At 40.9% G+C, this 18,843-nt stretch overlaps 1 protein-coding gene across 3 annotated transcripts in view; it reads left to right on the top strand.

The window, feature by feature from the left end:
• Positions 1-9,132: 9,132 nt before the first annotated feature.
• Positions 9,133-18,843, top strand: part of sh3gl2a (SH3 domain containing GRB2 like 2a, endophilin A1) — a 33,296-nt gene continuing 23,585 nt past the window's right edge. For 2 of the 3 annotated variants that reach the window (XM_072384959.1, XM_072384960.1), the window contains exon 1: positions 9,133-9,367. In XM_072384959.1, coding sequence (XP_072241060.1) covers positions 9,323-9,367 — 45 coding nt within the window. In that variant the 5' untranslated portion in view covers positions 9,133-9,322. The remainder of the gene's footprint in view (positions 9,368-18,843) is intronic. The other variant, XR_011915386.1, reaches the window with a different exon arrangement.

Genomic DNA, 18,843 nt, shown 5'->3' with positions numbered 1-18,843 from the left:
CAGCCAAGTGTGTTTTTGACCCATGTATAATGCAACATGTTTACTGTTTTCATTGTGTCTATCCTCTGTGATCTACAGAGATGTGGTTAGGTAAAAAAAAAAAGAAAAGAAAAAGATACTGTTTTCACTGTGGTGAACAGAAATCTCAACACTCTTAGTCTAATGGTAATTATTTCAACTCCATGGTACACTCTTTGGCTTCTTGATACATCTATGTATAATGTTCTTTAATATTAGATCAGATGGCACCTTGAAAGGAATAAAGGAATCTGACTGTCCTGATGCACATATGCTATGTATACAACCTCATTGATCTTCACTTGAACAAGTCCCTTATCCTCCTCTACAGTGCTCCAGACATGAAACGGCAGCAGATTATGGGAGGATGCGGCCCGCCGTGGGAAGCTAGGGAGCAGATAAAAAGGCTGGCCACTCAAGGGAATAAAGCTATGTTTTGATGCTGTGTGATAGAGACATAGGGCAAGAAGTAGGGGAATGTTACAGTACCCATCTATGTAAACTGTATATATCCTTTCTGGGTTTTGCTCCCTCCCTTTCACTTGTCTTATCCATCATAACCAAGCTCTTCTTGAACTTTTATTGTTCTTTGACACTCTCACTCTCTCCATCCCTGTGGACTGTCCTAAGCCTTGCTCATGGCAGCTGTCTTTCTAAAGCCATGGCCTGAGCTCCTAGGGAGAAAGAGAAGAGAAAAGGAGAATGAGAGAGAGGCTGATCTGGTCTCTAATCCACATGTTCTTAAAGTAAAGGTGGAAAGCGGCAGTCCTCCACATCACCTCAGAAAGAAGCGACCCCTCGGTGCGACTACCTGAACCCTCTGAGTCTCTTATGATTAATGTAGGATATTGTCACAAAGGATGTACAGAATGTGGCTCCGAAATAATACCTGTCATAGTCATACTTGGGAGCTCTTTACGCATCTGTCAAGATTCCACTCTTCTGAAGCTCCAATTTCATCTGTCCGTAGGACCATTTTATTATGTGCATTCAGGTTTGAAACAAACTACTCAAACAGTATTTGTCCTATCTTTTGCAAAACAGACAGCCACTCTTTGTTTTCTGCGCCAGCATATATAATAACAGTGTGTATTGGGTCTTGGGTATAGAGCTCCTCAAAGCACCTCTCCACCTTGACTAACTTTTTCCAAGCGCTCATTAGTGGACTCGCTGAAGTTTGGAGGGTATGAAGCAGGCTGGCAGATTACCCCCTGTGAAGTAGCACACCTCAGGTAATCACACTGATGAATTCACGCACCCCCTCCATTTCCCTTTACTCACTTTCTCCTTTTTTTTCCACAGTGGCGGGTCGGTGCAAGAATTGCCAAACAACAAAGTGTTTGTTTGCATAATATTAGCACTGCATGCTCGCACACAGTGGCAGGGGCCTGACTGCAGGACTGACTGGAGGCTTCCCGTGAACACAGGTGGAGCAGGGCGAGCATCACTGGGACCAATTAGAGCAGAGCACAGGTACATTAGCATGTTTGAGTGGAGTGGGATGGCGTGAGGATTGGTGGACCTTATGAAGCACACACGAACACATGATCACAGCCTGGCGTGTGTTGCTTGACATAACGGGCATATGTGTGACAAATGACCCTTGATCTGCTCTGAGTCCCTTTTTGTTTTTTTTTTCCTGCCCGCGCCTACACACATCTTACTAAAAGAAATAAATGCATCTTTCCTAAGATGCAAGCTGTTAAGGGTTTTTTTTTATGGTGAGATATAAACACACACATTTGCACTTAAACGGGAGGGTTCTTGATCAGATGCTGGAGCAACCTTTCTGCTCTCTTTCAGGAGAATGGAACAGAGCTTTAGTTTAAGGTCTTGTGATTCAATTTTTGGGGCACTACAAACAGCTTATGGTCATAGGTGAAGCCTGGGGTGCACGACTATTGTTTGACCTTAAAAAAGAGGTTCAGGTGACAGATTAACTTTTCAGTGAACCAGGAAAGAGAAGTGGGGCCTTTTTTTTTCAGCTCTTAAAAAGGAGACTATGTCAAGTGCTGTAAGTATCACCCAAATACACCTCACTGATGATGTCAGCTTGGTAAAGCTGGGTGTGGGAGCATGTTCTGAGATCGCCCGCCTTCTTCCTCACTTTGGAGGAGGAAGTTGGCAGAGATCGCTATAGTTGTCCAAAAAAAAAAAAATCTCCTTAAGCCTTTCCAATTTCTCAATACCTTCAACCATCCATTGTGCATACTGCAGAATCACTACATGAATTGATCTTAGGAATGTATGTATTTACGCAAGGCTGAATATTATCCTGAAGAGCAGGGAAAAATGCACCTTTCATCCGTTTAACTTCTTGTTACAGATCGTTTGTGTTGTAAACCTGTCTTTATTCTTAGCTGGGGTAAGATCCAGTTCAGTAATCTCTATGCTGTTGGTAAATGACACACTTCTATGTCTGTGAGCTCCGCGTCAGATTCAGAGTCAGCACTTTAATTCTAGCCTGTGGATGACACATTAAAGTATGACATATCAGCGATAATTAGAGTTTAATCAACACTTGGTTGGTAAGCAGATACATGTGTATTGAAGATTACTGGAAAAATAATTTTCTTCGTGAAGGAAAACCTCTTCATGACTTGTATGTTGATTGAGAGATTATGAGATTATGAGCAGAACCTCAGGAAGATTAACCTCAAGATGTAAATGCACAAAAAGCTGTGGCAGTTCACACAAACACTCAACTGGTAAAGTTATGTGGGTAACAATCAGCCTCTCTCTGAATTATAGGGAGAAGTTTGGGGAGAAAAAAGGAAGAAAAAAAAGGGAAAAGCCCCACAACCTAAAACATCACCTCATCTATCAAAGTTAGTTGTTCTGTCAGCCAGTGGAACTGGAACACAGGCATTTATTGATTATTTCATTGCTGACAGAAGCAACAGGGTGAATGCAGAGATATACAGGACAAGTCTTTGTGCTCAGAATGAGCCACATTTAGCAAAATTCATTGGATTAGAGTTCTTTATTTGGCAGAGCAACTATCATAAACACATGGCCTCAGCAGCTTGTGACTTTTTCAGAGTAGACAGGAGGAATATCCTTGACTGGTTAAGTCAAACACATCTTAGTCCAGCTAAGTACCAGCAGACCAGGCTACAAGCAAAGTTACCTAACAACTAAGAACTGAAGGAAGCTGCCGTATAGGCCTGACCACATATGATGAAAGAAAGCCACCAGATTGAAAATCTCATCCCACTGGTGATGTGGGGGGGGATTATATGATTTGGAGCTGCCTTTTTACATTTAGGCCTGAAACATCGAAAGTTGGTGGGACAGACAATTAAAGGAAACGCTGAAGCTGGCTGTGTGCAGCTGAAGCTTAGTAGAGGTCCGGTGATGCAAGAGAACTGTGACAATGAACACTAAAGTAAATCCATAACAGAATGGCTTCAAAGGAAATCCTCCACACAGAGTAGTCCACTCAGAGCCCAGACTTTCATACGCTTCCTTCGAGATGACATGTATTCCAGAGACCTCCATGCATTTTTGTTTTTTTTCTTCAAAAGCATGTCTGTTGGGTGCTGGACTGACCTGCCTGCAGTCCTGACCTGCCCCCAAAAGAGAATGTGTGGAGAATTTTTAAACAAAGACTCTGACAGCGACCCTCGTACTGTTGCACACCTAAGATGTGTTTGCAGGAAGAATGAGACCAAATAACACTTGAAACACAGTATCTCTTGCTATCCTCAATGCCAGATCCTCGTTTTAGTTGAGGAATGGCAACATTATAAAAGCAACAAAAGCTTTACTAGCTCAACTCTTTTTTTCCACAAGCCTGAAATAAAGTAAAGATGTCAAAGTGATAAGAATCATTTTAACTTTTTCTCCATGACCGTCCAAAAACATGCATGTTAGTTTGATTGTTGACTCTAAATTGTTTTGGAAATGTATAAATTATTGAGTCTTCAGATTGGAAGAGGTTAGATTATAAAGAGTTTGGTATAAGCTTGACAGAAGCAAATCTTCAGTTGTAGAATTGACCATAAAGAAAACTAAAGAAGTCCAGCTGCCCTTATTCAAGCTCTTATAATTACCATGACCTGGATGACCGAGAATCTTCATTAACATGTAGAATTGACCCAGACATACTTAATCTATTACTTATTCCCTAACTCAAGTTTAGGTAGCTAATTCTGTTCTGTGAAAGTTCCACAAGCGATTGCAGCTACAGGAAATATATGTTTTAGGATGTTTTTACTGAATATGATTCAACTTTTTGTCACTGCTCATGTAAGGCCTGATCCGATTTCTCAGAGTAAAGACTGAACTCACTAATTATTCATTCGTATTATAGGCTTGAGTCGACTGTTTGACTTCTCAGTTTACTGTTTATGACCTGTTGGTATAGCTGATTCGTAGGGGTTCGCATGCTTTTTCTTACCTCTGTGTCAGAGAAAGATACTCATGCTGCTCAAGCTTTGTTTAATGATGTTGATAAGCAATCAAAGTCTTAAAGTTTGTGGTAACAATCATTTATTCAACTTCAGCTCAACAGTCACATCTGTGTGGCGAAGTTGAGATCGATTGTCTCGTGATCTAAGACAAACGGAGGCTCACCTCAGGCAACTCAAACAGATCCCTGAGCTGTGGGCCCAAATCGTTCATCAGAGCACAGAGATGCACTGAGCAGTGTTCTGATATAATCTTGTACATTTTCCTGTTTATGATGGTCTACCTTGTCTGATTTGATAGACCCATTCAGGCATTCGAATTGGAAGGCTGAGCCTCTGTTTCACACATCAGCGTCGCCTTTGCTGCATCCTTTTTTACCACTAGGTGGAAGCAAAGCATTACAGTTGGTGGTTAGACATTTGCTGGACTGTGGCAGTTATAACTCAGAGCTCAGGGTTATAACGTTATCACAAATCAATTTTAACAACAGCAATTTAAAGTGGGGTTTTTTTGTTATTGGTCATTTGTTTCTTTTTTTTGTCTTGTTTCTTTGTTTTTGTAAGAAATAAGGTTGTACCTCAAGATATTGCTATTGTTGTTATAGATCCATAGCCTCTATTGTGGTGCGTGAGAGTTGAAGTTTTGCCTCTGGTGTCTCAAAAAACATCATATTTGTTCCTATATACTATGATCCAGAGAAGGAATGAAAGATCGTTGAGGCTGTCGATCTGTTTTCAAAGGTTCTCCACAGGGTGGCGCCACTAACATAAACAATTCCTTTCAGTTTAGCCAAGTAGATATACAGCTGTGGAGTATTATGGTCGTATAACCTGCAGGATTAGCAGAAAAAGGTAAGTGAGATCAAATGATAGTGAAGAAAAGCAATGTGAACAGATATGAAATATGTGGAATACAATCAGCTATCCAAATTGCTCGCTGTATAACTAAGGTCTAGATTAATCTGATGAACTAATAGTTGCTTGGTGTGATATTGAAGCACTGTTGTATGGACACAAAGTGATAATTCTGTCACAGTAATGGACGGAAATTTAGAGTGCACGGTTGCATTGTGAAAGTTAATCACGTCACAGAGTGTGGTATACACACATGTACTGTGTTGTTATATGCTTTCATTACACAAAGTAGAGACTTATTATAATTGTTTTGGTGATGCCTGCGATTCTGCATTTTACACCAAGACGTGTTCAGCTGGGAGGAAACACACCTCCCACCAGAGAAGACTCAACAAAGCTTTACTATTATCTACATTCATCATTTGTTTTTCATCATGCCCCTTCAGTTATTTTTCAGAACCAAATTATCCTTATTCAAATGCTTTTTTCATGTTTAATGAGAAAAATCTTTGAGTACTCCTTTCATTAATCTTGGAATTTAGGCCTAAAGATTCCCTGTTTGCTAATTGTATAGTTCCACATATTAAAGAATCCTGAAATATACAGTTCTGATTTTTAATACTTTGCTGATGCATATATGGATAAATTTGGTTCTGTGGCCTCATTTTAATCGTCACTCTTGTGGCTGTAATAATGGCCAGATGAGATGCATTTCACAGTTTGCTCAAGTTGCCTTTAAGCCAGCCATCTGATGCTGAGGGGCTGCTTTCAGGCTGACAAATGTGTTCGGTGTGCTGGTGACTCCTTACCTTTGATTCCGACATCCTTTGCAGTAGCCCTGCAGTTTGGTGCAGACCTTTGATTGTTGGAACAAATTAATTTTGGGATAACTAGTGTAATGGAAAATTTATTCTTATATGCATTGTATTGAGTGTTATTTTGTGTAACCTGCAAATGACCTCACTGCAAGATACCGCCCTGTCCTGTTTTCTTAAATTCCTCTTCCCCATTGTGTGCTCGTTATAATGATAAAGCTGCGCTTTAGGGGGGACAGGGATGAAGCTGGCATTTACGACTGTCTGGGTAACCTTAACTGTGGTCGGGGAGCAAAGGTAGACTAGATAAGAACTATCAACTATACCCAAGGAGCGATGACGTGACAAGGGTAATATAACTCATGTGTCTTTGCCTCAGTGAGCAGAGCAACTCTGTATTTTGTCCCTTGTTGTTCTCTCTTGCAAGATATTATTATAAAAGCCTCTTATCTCCTCCTCAGAAGAAGAAACTGACTCTGTGCCTTACTAAAATTTCCACAACACTAGTTTAGGTTTGTATCTGAGAAGCTGAGAAGAATTGTGATGGACATCTGCTTTCTTACAAGAGATACAGAGCATTACACGCCATTACGCTTCAAAGATAGACAAACAGGTGGCATTCATAGGTGAAGCTCATGCTTTGACGTGTGACATTCTGACTGCTACGATTTTGATAGAAAGGAACTGAGTTAGTTGGAAGATGGATTGTTTACAGTGAAGAGCGTTTTGGTTTTTTTGTTAGCCACCCTTTATAAAAACACAGATCTGGAAGTCACATACAGTTTAACAAACCTCACTCCTAAATTCCTCTGTCTGTTCTTCGTATGGTCATTAAGATTAATATGAACTATTCCCATATAAAAGCTAAGACAGTGTAAGTAGTGAGTGTTAAGCTAGCTAAACTGTTAGCAGAGACATCTTCTACTGGCTACATATGAACCATTTACCTTGGACAGAAAAAGTAGGAGTGAGTCATGATTGTTTATTCTTGATGGGATTTGACTCATGAACTGCTGTGAGCTCTGTTTCTCTAAACATATATATATATATATATAGAGAGAGAGATTTGAAGTGTGTAGAATCAAAACAACACCGTTTTAAATGTTATCTGCATGCAGGTTTTAGACAAATGGTATTCCACAGGATTAAGATTATTGTTGAACAGAAACAATGCTCTCACTCTGTAATACACATCACACCTGAATGCTTTGTCTTTGTCACCAGAATATACATGTTGATTATCATCATTATTATTGATAATTCTGTCATCTTTGAGATATTTGCTTGTAGGCAAGCTGTGGCTAGTCTGTAAAGATTATTGCTGTCTTGAATGCTGGAAACTTACACAGTGGAGAGTGGAAATCCTTGACTCTGAGGCGTGCTGGGAAGATTGTGGCTGATCCCTCCCACCCCTGTCACAAACTCTTTGAGACACTCCCCTCTGGCAGGAGGCTGTGGCCCATCAGCAACAAAACCTCACACCACAAGAACAGTTTCTTCACATCCACTACTAGCCTTATCAACAAGGCCCAGAGCCCCTCTTGACACTGACTCTCTCCCTCTCCCCTTCCAGACCTAGTAGCTAAATTATATACATATATACATACAGTCTCTATTTATTTGGGACCACTTCATCCTGTTGTATAACTCCATTTATAGTATTTATAGCATTCAGCTTGCACTACAGCTCCTTATTTTTTTAGATTCTGTCTATATATGTATGTTTATTGCTATACTTAATACTCTGAACCAACTACACCAAGTCAAATTCCTGGTAAGTGTATACCTACTTGGCAATAAACTTGACTCTGATTCTGATTCTGACATTACTTTTAGATTTAAATACATAAATGCAAAGAAATTTCTATTTAAATCAGTCCTCATAAACACAAATACTTACTGTATCAATTAGCATATCCAATAGGTAGGCATAGATAGATAGATAGATAGATAGATAGATAGATAGATAGATAAAGTCTTCCTTATGTGGATGAGGTTCACTTTTGCTATGTGAATACTGTACTCTATAGTATCCCTGTCTAGGCTCTTTTTACACACTTATGCGATCCTTAAAGACCGATTCTGAAATTCCCGTTTATCACTCAGCTCAACAGTCCTTTATGCTCTTCTTTTTTGTTCAAAGTCCTTCTTTTTCCAAGTGATCATGTGCGACGGAAGTCAAGTATAAATTGTGTCTTTTATTGGAGCGCGACTATATGGACTATGTGAATGGAAGAGTGGGACGTCCACTCACGTTTTGCAAGTCGCTGTCCAGGGTGCTGAAGATGAGGCGGACGGGAGGTTAAAGTTGCTCTCTCTTTCCAAGTCTGTCGGCCTCGTCAGAAGGACAAGCACCTGAAACACCCTCTGTCGACTCCTGGGATTGCAGAAATGCGGTGTCGCTCCAGAATGTGTTTTACATATTAGTCCACAGCGGCGGGAAAAGGCTCACAGTATAGGCTCAGAAACTATAAAATTAGTGGCACACGTTTTCAAGGAATACATTTAAAAAAACGGGACCTGCCAACGTTCTCCTATGCACACTGCTACATGCCCAAGTTTTGCATTAGATGACACTGTCACTAAAGTGTTGCTGCACGGCTGTGAGACGTTTTAAAACGATACGGACGAGGAGGCCGATGGATGGTGTCCATCACGAGCTTTTCACGTTTGAGAACCACGATCGTCCAAAGACGTCATACTTTCCAAGTGGTTAGGGTTGGGTGTAAAAATACAGTTGTCTGTAGATATTAGCAAACTAGTGATAAGAGGTTGGCAACGCATCGCATGAACGCTACCCTATACAAGACAACCTTTAAAGTAACATGGTACTCTCACACAACACCTTGTGTAGCATATAATTAAATATAGTTTCCGCACCCCAGACCCCCCCTCCCCAAATCCTTCTTTTAAACAAGATCAGATTAGCATTACGTATTCTCTGAGAGCACACAGTTCATCCCTGATGACGAGGCGGCCGCTTTAAAATGAGCAAGCTCCGACGTCAGCACCGCTCAGGACATGTGGGTTTGCCATCCAATAGACTGATCGGGGCTTTCTTTACTCAGCCTCCCTCTCACAGGAGATCCCTCTGGAGAAGACCAGCGTAGACTGGGGTTTGTCAAGGCTGCAAGACCGTCACTAGATTCGATTGGGCCGAGATTTCCACCTCACATCCAAGCATCAGTTCATATTCCCGGCTAAAAGCACCGTGTAGCAATCATGTCTGTGGCGGGACTGAAGAAGCAATTCCACAAAGCTACTCAGGTAAGAGGACGCGATGTCCTGTGCACCAATTCTCACTTGATGGATCCTCTTAACGGGCCACATTGTTAACGAGCACGGTAGTGCAGTTTGGTGACATTATATTTACCCTTGTTTGCAATGAAGGTTCATTCGTGCGTGGCCTATTATAACCGCACTCATCCGTGGTTGTGCTCCATCCGCTACCTACAGATAGCCAGCGCTGTCCTGGTACTGAGATCTGCTCCCATGAAATGACTGGCGTTGGTGCAGCACTGCACCAACAGAATAATTCATTACTCACGTCTCAGTCTGCAGCCTCTGTGTTAGTTTACTATGCTTGTTAAAGGCAAGACGGGGGTGATCGCAGAATTATTCAGTGCCACGATTTGCGTGGCCGTCTGTGAGGCAGATGGCACACCAATGTGATGATGGGGATTTCGGGGATGTCATTTCCTCTCGGTACCCTTCAGATGACATTCCGCACAGAAAACCACCAGAACAGCAGCTCGTGGCAGCCGCTCACACTTATAATGCGCAAGTTGTCGCCCCGGACGAAGGCGGTTTAAATCAGTGTTACTTCCAGCCAACCACAGCGGGAATTCCGACGCGTACAACGTTATGCAATCATTAAATGCGCCTTGACGGAAATAAGCTACTGCCAGCATCGGCACACCATGACCTCCGCGCCCTCTAAACACACTTAGCGCCTCATAGATATGTGGTGTGGGATACAAGAGATAAATTCAATCACATCTTCTTCCTCTACTTCTGATTCCTGTGATATTATCTTATATGTTTGCCTAAACAATCTAGCCTAAGCCCCCTCAAACCATCCCACCTATTTTTGGCATCTCATCTTAGCCTGTTTTTCTATGACCTTATTAAAATGCTAAGTCAATCAGTTTAACCAGCAATTGCTAGGACCTCTCAGAGTGGTTGTAATTAATCAAAAGCCCTCCCTAGTAGGACCTTTATGGACAGAGGCCATGATAGATATATGTGCTTGCAGCTCATCGCCATCTCCATGCATTTGAATTACTTATTTCCAGTGCTAGCTGAGAGGATGAGGGTCTTGGGTAGGTTGTGGGGATGAGTCACAGTAACACTCACAGTCGCCTTCAGGCCCCACACAAGCAAGGCACCTGAAGGCTGAGTCACAAAGATATGCCTCTGGCTCCCTCCTGATTCAACAAATCCCCTGTAGTTACCAATTGGCATTATTTTTCATGAGCAGCTGTCACCGAGATGGAGGGAGATGCTGATTTGATATAGATTACACTGATATCATGACTACTGAAGGACTGTGCATGTAGATTTTAAACTCTCCAAATTGTGTTGTGGACCTGAATCTGTAATAACAAAGTAGAAAACTGGAGAGAACTGGAGCCAATCACACCCTCATCAACAGCTGTCTTATGTGAGAGCCAGCTGTGTCGAGGATTATGTTTTTAGTCAATCTATGGCCCCATTATTCATTTATGATACTGCAACATTGACATTTGTGCAGCTCACATACAATATTCCATCCCAGCAGCCTTTGTAGATCTAAACTTAAACTGCATAACATACCTGAGTAAGTTCCATCATGTTGAGGTATCTATCAAAAATAGAAACGATTGTAAACATTTCTGATTTGTTGTCATCTCATTTCTATATTCTATTTGAATCAAATGTTCATTTTTGTTAGATTGGGTAAAGCCCATACGAGGTATTCGATAGCTGCACAGATGTGTTCATTCTGTGTCAATAGACAAGAGTCTGTTGTCAACAATTGGCAGACTTCTCCTCTCTGTCTCTGCAAACAGTCCTCTACAGCTTCAAATGTATTTGTGCGTTTGTTTGTGAAAGAGAGAGGAAGAGGGCGCATGAGAGCATTTAGATTTTTATTTCAGTAAACATGCAATCAGTTCTGTGGCTCTGAGGGTGCAAGCATAAAGAGCTGTTGTTGAGTGTGGAGTACGGGGAATGTAGAATTTGTAGATTTTTCACAGCTCTGTCTTCTTCGCAGTCTTATTCCCTCTGTGGTTATTTCAGCTCTAGGCTGCTAGTAAGTTGCCTCTGTGGTCTCCTGCCGTCTGCTCCTCAACATTACACACCCTCCAACACACACACTGCTTTCCTCCCCAGACTCCCAGTGGCAGAAGGCTCCCTTCAACCTCTCAGTTTTCATGCCTTGTAATCCAAGCTCGGACTTATCTGCAATCTGGCTACTTGCTCAAAGACATAGTCACTCATGTTGTCCAGCCACTCTTTAGGAAGACTCCCTCTACAAGTCAAGGAGGGGGGAGGATCAAGAGATTAAGGGTTTGGACCAGGGCTTTAAAATAATAACATATGGGTTTGGGGGAGTGCATGTCTGTATAGAATAAGCAGTATAGTCGTTTTTTGTCTAATGTCATTGTCAAGACTAAGTGCCGATAAGAGGAGGAATTGTGTATAAAAGACCTATTCTTATGTTCAGTTGGTCGTTTAAGATGTTTTAAGGTAAAAAATACTCACAACAAGAAGAGCTGAAAACTCTGTGGTTTGCAGCTTCTTGTAATGGGAGGATTTGATTTTTTTTCTCTGTTTTAAATGATTTAAAACGGAATATCCTTGGATTTTATTGTGCCGTCACTTTTGAATATGTGTCGAATCTACTATTTGGCCTGAAGATGAATCAGTTATTAGTACATATGATGGAAATTCAATCAGTTTACAGCAGTGTTCCTTATCCCATATTTTAGAGGTTTCCCTGCTCCAACACACCTGATTCACATAAAATGACTGAGTTCTGCACAAGCCTGTTATTGACCTATTACTTTGAACAAGGAAAAGATCTAACACTTGCAGGGCAGTGGCCCCCAGGACCCGTAGTTATGGGACACTTATTGAAAGGATCAAATAACTGATCCATGTCGACTGTTTTTATCAAATGGAAATCCATAAAAACAGTTGAATATGTAGGCTGGAACAGATTTCACATCCAAACATGCTGCAGTGACTTCATAGTCCAGTGCGTCTCTAATTAGTTATGCGCTGTGTTTGGTATCTGCTATTTGAGTGATAGAAAATCCTCATTCTACTGGAGGGGGCCGAGCAGCATTTCTTCATTACGGACTCTATGGACATTGCTGAGGGGAAACTGCTCATAAAAATCCCAATGCCATGAAGTTACTGGGGTTTTATAGGATTCTCAATCACAACCTCAATTTCACCTTCCCTCACAGATCACAGAGTGATTTATTTCACACGTCCAGAATCCCGCTTGAAGGAAGCTCAGTGTGCATATTAATAACTGGGGCCATTTTAAAAAAGGCAAGAAGCACGAGGGATTAAGTGCTGAGGCTTCACCAGGAATTGCTTTTTGATTTTATTTCATTCATTATTCTCACTTTGGGTCATGCAACAAAGTGATGTAACTGAGCACACAGTCTGCTAAATTAGAAATCTTGGCATTCTTGCATGCATTTGTGCTCTTTTTTTTTTTTTTTTTCAAGTCTGAGCTAAGAAGCTGTGTTTTTGTGCGTCATGTATTCAAAGGAGAGGGTGGCTGCTTTTTACATCACAAGTCACCTTTAACTCGCAGTCAAATGAGTCATGCCTAAAGCAGATGCTTCTTTCCTGATGACTTTGTGAGTCGTGTCTCACAGCAGATAGTGTGCGCGTATAAATATGATGAACGTGCTCACGTGGTGAAGCTCCTTATTCCAGAGTGTCCACTGATGGTTCAGTGGACAACATAAAGCTACAGAGAGCACATTTTTCTTTCTGAACAGATGAGCGTGTGCAAAAACCTGTGAAAGTGGGCCAGAGTGAGTGAGGGAGGGTGTCTCTGCAGGTTTTAGCTCTTGCAACTTTACCAGATAAAATGTTTCCTTTATTCTTGGCAGTGTGAGAAAGAAGCTAAAAAAAGCTTTTCACAAGATAAGCCTCTACGTGCATGGCATGTTGATTTCAGCTCACTCTTAGGGCACATGCTTGTGTTTTAATGTCAGGTTAGCCTGTGGTGTTTTCTCCACTTTAAATGCCATCTTTTAAAAGCCAAACTCATAGATATGGTATGTCTTCTTGTAAATGTTATGGCGCATTTATCAAAAGTCGAACTTTTCATTTCTACTGCACCTCTTGAGAGCCCACCGTATCCAAATTAGTCCACAACGGTCAGACATGTGTATAGTTGTGTTTTCAGCGACGTTCTTGGTCACGCATCATCACCATATGGCTTAAACACTGAGTGTGACAGATCCTCCAAGTCGGGTTATAAAAGTAACATGAGGTTTATTTAAACTACCTTTGATACGTAAAACACATATTCAACCGAGAGCACAGTTTGAAATCAACCCGGGACGCTTTTTCACTGGAATATCCAGTGATCCAGTTAACTGTGCCTCCTGTTATGCTTCAGAAATGATCTCTTCACTTGTTTTAATTTGGCTCGGGGAAAACTGCAGGAGAACGCTATAAAAACAAAGCCAAGACACTGTAGTAGGACAGATGTATAAGCAGCAGGAAATGTCAGCTCCGTTGTGTGTGGAACTCAAATTATCTGTCAAGACTCTGTAGCTACCTGTAGGTGTGTGTGTGTGTGTGTTACTGCGGGAGTCCACATCTATCTGTGTACTTTTAGTTGTAAGGAATCAAGAAGCAATTAGCAGGTTTGGATGGGGTATGCTTCTTGCAGTGGGTATTGCAGCTTTTATTTTCTAGTCAGCCTTGGTTTAACATGAGCTTTCCCTCGATGTGAGCTGACTGCTAATGTCAGCGCTACAGCTTTTTTGTCTTTTCACATCATTTCACAGTTAATTTTGGTTTGTAGCTCTTTAGCAAATAAACAGGCATTGAATACGTTTTTGTTTTTTTTTAAGAACGATTCACATTACTACATTGCTTTATAGAGAAGGTGTGCAGGCGTGTATGTGAACATGCAGAGACATACGTCCATGTGAGCTGGGGGACAGCACTGGGGTCCTTTGAAGGGGTTGACGCCTGCAGGGGTTCATGGCAGCAGATTGTGAGCGGGTGACTCATCCAGCCTGGATCTTTGCTAAGGCTACTGCAGTGCAGCGTAATACAGATCCAGCTGGGAGATAACAGATGGGATGGGAAGGACAAAAAGAGTGGCACTTGAAAAGAAAAATAAGAGGAAAGGAGAGACAAAAGCATACATGAGCTGGTAAGAGGTGGAAGACAGCCAGAGGCATGATTCAAAGTCAACAGGAGATGGTGCGGATCTCTCACAGGAGGACTGAGAAATTTTTTAGTTTATTTAATACTGAAATATGTCAGTTGATACCAAGTGCAGTCAATGTATTTCTTTCTTCCACTCAGTAATTCTTGTCAAACTAACAGCTGCTTACATTTCTTACATCCCATTACCAGAATTCATTCAGGTAACCAATCTGTCTAAAGTATGTCAGAGGTTTTCTTTTTCCATATTTTTCAATAAAACTTTACTGTGAGGAGTTTCATTTTTGTAAATCCGGTGATACATGAATTTAGTATTGCTTTAATAATGTCAACATTGGATGATTTTTTTTAATTGCATTACAATTTAGTGACCACCATTTTTTTTTTTTTTTTTTACTTTTTTTTTACTTTTTGGACTTCACAGTGTCTTTGTATGGCAACTTTGGTGTGGCTCAAGCTGATTAAAATGTTAAAGGTTAGAGATTTAGCGATACAGTAAGGGTTTAAAGAAAAAGAGCTAACATTATTGTCGGATGGATACCAGAACGTAAAGTCTAAATGCACCATGCTGACCTCAACACCTATACTTTTGAAGACACAGTACACAGACACACATACAGTATGCAGCATGCTTCTTCTTCGTTGACATTGTTTGTAAATCGTTGGGTAAAGACTCCTCTGTCTGCCGCGCTATCATGAGTCTGACGATAAATAAACAATCTTCACACGGTTTCCCAACTCTTCCAGAAGTGCAGCAATGCAGTAAAACGGATGCTGTACTGGACGGAGTCCAGCAGAGCAGCACCTGCAGCAGTGCAACCCCCAATTCTTTAATCCCAGTTTTTTCCCCTCCGTTTCCTCTTTGCCTGGCTGTTACTTTTCATTTGGAAGTTTTTAGCTAGCACAGTCGAGCCCTCGTTCTGAACCGTCTCTCATCAAGAGAGCTTTTCCCTGATGACTTACTGTTGTTTGCCTTTTCGTTGCAAACAGTTTATCTTTCTCAGATGTTAGATCTCGGCCACTGGAGGTGGCTCCCTTCATGAGGTTCTCCAACAGGGAAATCTTTCACCAGCTCTCAAACACGTTTCACTATAACTCAAAGCAGTAGTGACAGTTCTTATATTGGCGTGTGAGTCTAACGTCACATCCATCACCGCACTGCCAACAAATTAATCATTTCCTGTCATCATCTCTATGTCTAACTCCTGAGTGTTTGACTCGGCCGCACAGAGCAGCTACTGCACGCGGTTCTGGTGTGGCCAGGACCAAGTGCGACATACTAGAAATATCACAATATCCTGAATTTTTACTGAATCTGTTAAAAGAGGAAGAACTTTTGGTAAAACTTGACAAAAGTGCACATCCAGTGATTAGAGTGTTGGACTGTGGACCTCTTTGTTCTGATGTCAGCTCTTTTCTGGAGGTTAAAGACAGACGGACACAGCCTGCACCAGTCCTATTATTAGCACGTCCTGTGGTAAGATGCTGTTGGCACATTTATCATAAGAGCACTGGAGAGGTAAACGCATTTGATGTCCTCGTCCAGACGAAACATGAATGAACAGTGTTTATATCTGCCAGTGTCATATCTGAAGAATGATTTCTGGCTTCTGCAGACTCACCCTGTCTTATAGGAAGTCCCTGGATGTTTATTTCATGTTTGCCCATAGTTTCTCTCTCCTCTTGCTGTCATTTCTTCCTCATCCTTCCTTTCTGTTAGCATCAGTATTCAGGCCATGGTTGATGTTTTATTCAGGGATTGCATATTATACATTCTGGGCATCAACCACTGCAGAAGAGATGAATGATTTAGTCCTAAAGAAGCAATATTGTCAAGAACAGCTTTTAGGCATTAGGTTTGCCTTTTCAGGTATAATTAGTTGGGAAATTATCACTTTTAATTAATTCTCTCTTGAAAACGTACCAAAAACGTGACTTGTTAAAGAGTCAGTATATTTTGCACAACAACTTGATAGTGTGTTAGATATTTTAATAGCTCGATGATTTCACGGTCAGTTTCTCCAGCCTTGCCAAAATAAAATGAGTTTCTTTCATTACATGAAAATAGCACAAACATAGATAAGAGTAAATTAAACCACATCAATATCTGCCTCTCTCTCTCTCTCTCTCTCTCACACACACACACATTTCTACCTCAGGGACATTCAGGTCACAGTCTGCAGTATATTCTCCTTGATACCCTTTCACATTTGTGCCCGTGATTAGCTTTTGTTTTGCTGTAAACGTGATGTGGGCATGATGAAGAGCTATGCTTCATCATTTGCCGATATGGATGCATTTACAGCCCGCGCTCAGTGAGGTGGTGTGTGGTTACGATGTGTAGTGATGCATTTGCTTAGTGTATCAGGCCATTGTCCAAAGTGAGGTCATGAATCGCGTTCTCAGGCAAAGGATTAAAGACACAAAAAAACATTATCCATCAGTAGAACCACTCAGTAATAACAGATAACGGTATCACTGCAGCACTGATGGAAAAATGCATTACCAGCAGTAGAAGGTAGTCATGTGCACTTCAGTTTGATTTGAAGGTACTTGTACTTGACCTGAATATTTCCATTTTATGGCACTATTTCCACAACATTTTAGAAGGAAGGAAGGAAACGATTTGCATACGTTTTACACTTTTCATTTTATTGGAAATAATATAAAAACACATGAAATGTTTTCCCATTCTTCCTCGATATTGGATTTCAGCTGCAGTTCGAGCTTCATTCGTCAGAATTTTAATCTCATAATGTGCCAGATGTTATCCTTTGGTAACAGCTGAACTACAGCTGAACTGAACTACAGGCAAGTCATTCGAACACTCAGCCTCTTTTACTTCATAAGCTGCTGTTGTACTTTATGCAGTTTGTGATTTGACATTGTCTTGCCAAAAAATTGCAATGTATGTTACTCCAAAGCCTGTATATATTGTTCAGCCATTTCCAGAATGTCCAGGTAAAAAGCCAGATGTTACTCTCCTCTTTAGTCAAGCTGATGCAGAGTCAATGGCTTACGAGCCCAGTTTCATATTTTGGTTCATTGGACCACAGGACAGTTTTCCAATTCCTACAGTCTAAAAACCCCTAAAAACTCAACCTCTCTCATAACCTTTGACCTTCTGAGCAGTTCTTCAAAAAACCATTTTCTGCCAAAATCTCTGTATTTCATATTTAAAATGGTGTGTTACTACTGCAAGCTCCTCAAGGAATTATGACAATTGATCCCTTTAGTGCAAAGGTAAGGAAGATAGGGAATTTGGATTCAAATGTGGGGGCAGAGAGAAGAAATAAAAGCATTGAAAATGGGGATAAGATGTAGCAGAGAGAGAAGGAATTAATGGAGTCAAGTGGAGAGAAGGCAGGGCATCATGTCATCAGCCTAATGTTGGATCTGGCTCGTTAAGACACAGATATGAGGGATCGGAGGGAACAGAACATGCTTCACGTTATATTTCTGTCTGTTAAATCAACTTTCCAGCATTGTTCTGTATTTTAGCTTGCTGATGTTCCCTCAGTAGAGAAGCTGTTTTGTCTGATCTCAACCTTGGACCCACAACATGAACTCACTTGCCCTTGTACGCAGACATGGCCCTCCCACGGGCTGCAGAGCACAGGCTGAATGGCTTGTCAGGGATTATACTCGGATTAATCGGAGCACAGTGACTTTGCATCAAATTGGAGTTGTGTGTGACTCAGAATCAGAGCGATGTTGCCGTAATCTGTGAAACGTGCTGCATGTGCATGAAGGGACCCACAGATGTACCCTGTGGCAGGGTTAGTGATGCAAGACTTTTTTTTGTTTGTTTCTTAATCATGGAAGCATCTTAGTTGCTTTTATCTGGGGATTTTAGAGCTAACTTATTTTCTTCCTTTTGGGGAGTCATGTGATGATATAGATCTGTTTGGTATTATCCACTAACTTTTTATTCACGTTTTTTTTTTTAAGTAGACTTTCCGGATTCTGTTTAATTATATCTAAATATACTCTTTATTGTGTTTGATGACTATTATGTAAATGTTTGCTGTGTATTTTAATTATAATTTAATTAAATTGTCTGTATTTCTCTGTGTAAACATCCATCTTCATCACCTTCACGACTTGATAGGCCTCAGGCTTAAAGGTAAACACGGTTGTGTTTTAATTCCTGTACAGACTTATTATGACAACCTCTACCCGAAGACCCGCTGATTAATTAACTTGATCTCAATGCAAATAAGAAACAACCTTTTATTATTGTTTTAGGTGTGGATAGTCATGTAATCAAGAGTTGACTGAAAGTATACAAATATTATTTTTGCAGGAAATGAGCAGTTGAATGAATA

Source organism: Leuresthes tenuis, unplaced genomic scaffold (genome assembly GCF_036924035.1).
Source record: "Leuresthes tenuis unplaced genomic scaffold, fLeuTen1.0.hap1 SCAF_4, whole genome shotgun sequence".
Taxonomy (NCBI): domain Eukaryota; kingdom Metazoa; phylum Chordata; class Actinopteri; order Atheriniformes; family Atherinopsidae; genus Leuresthes; species Leuresthes tenuis.
The sequence above is the reverse complement of the archived record's forward strand: the minus strand, read 5'-3'. Positions and strand labels throughout refer to the sequence as shown.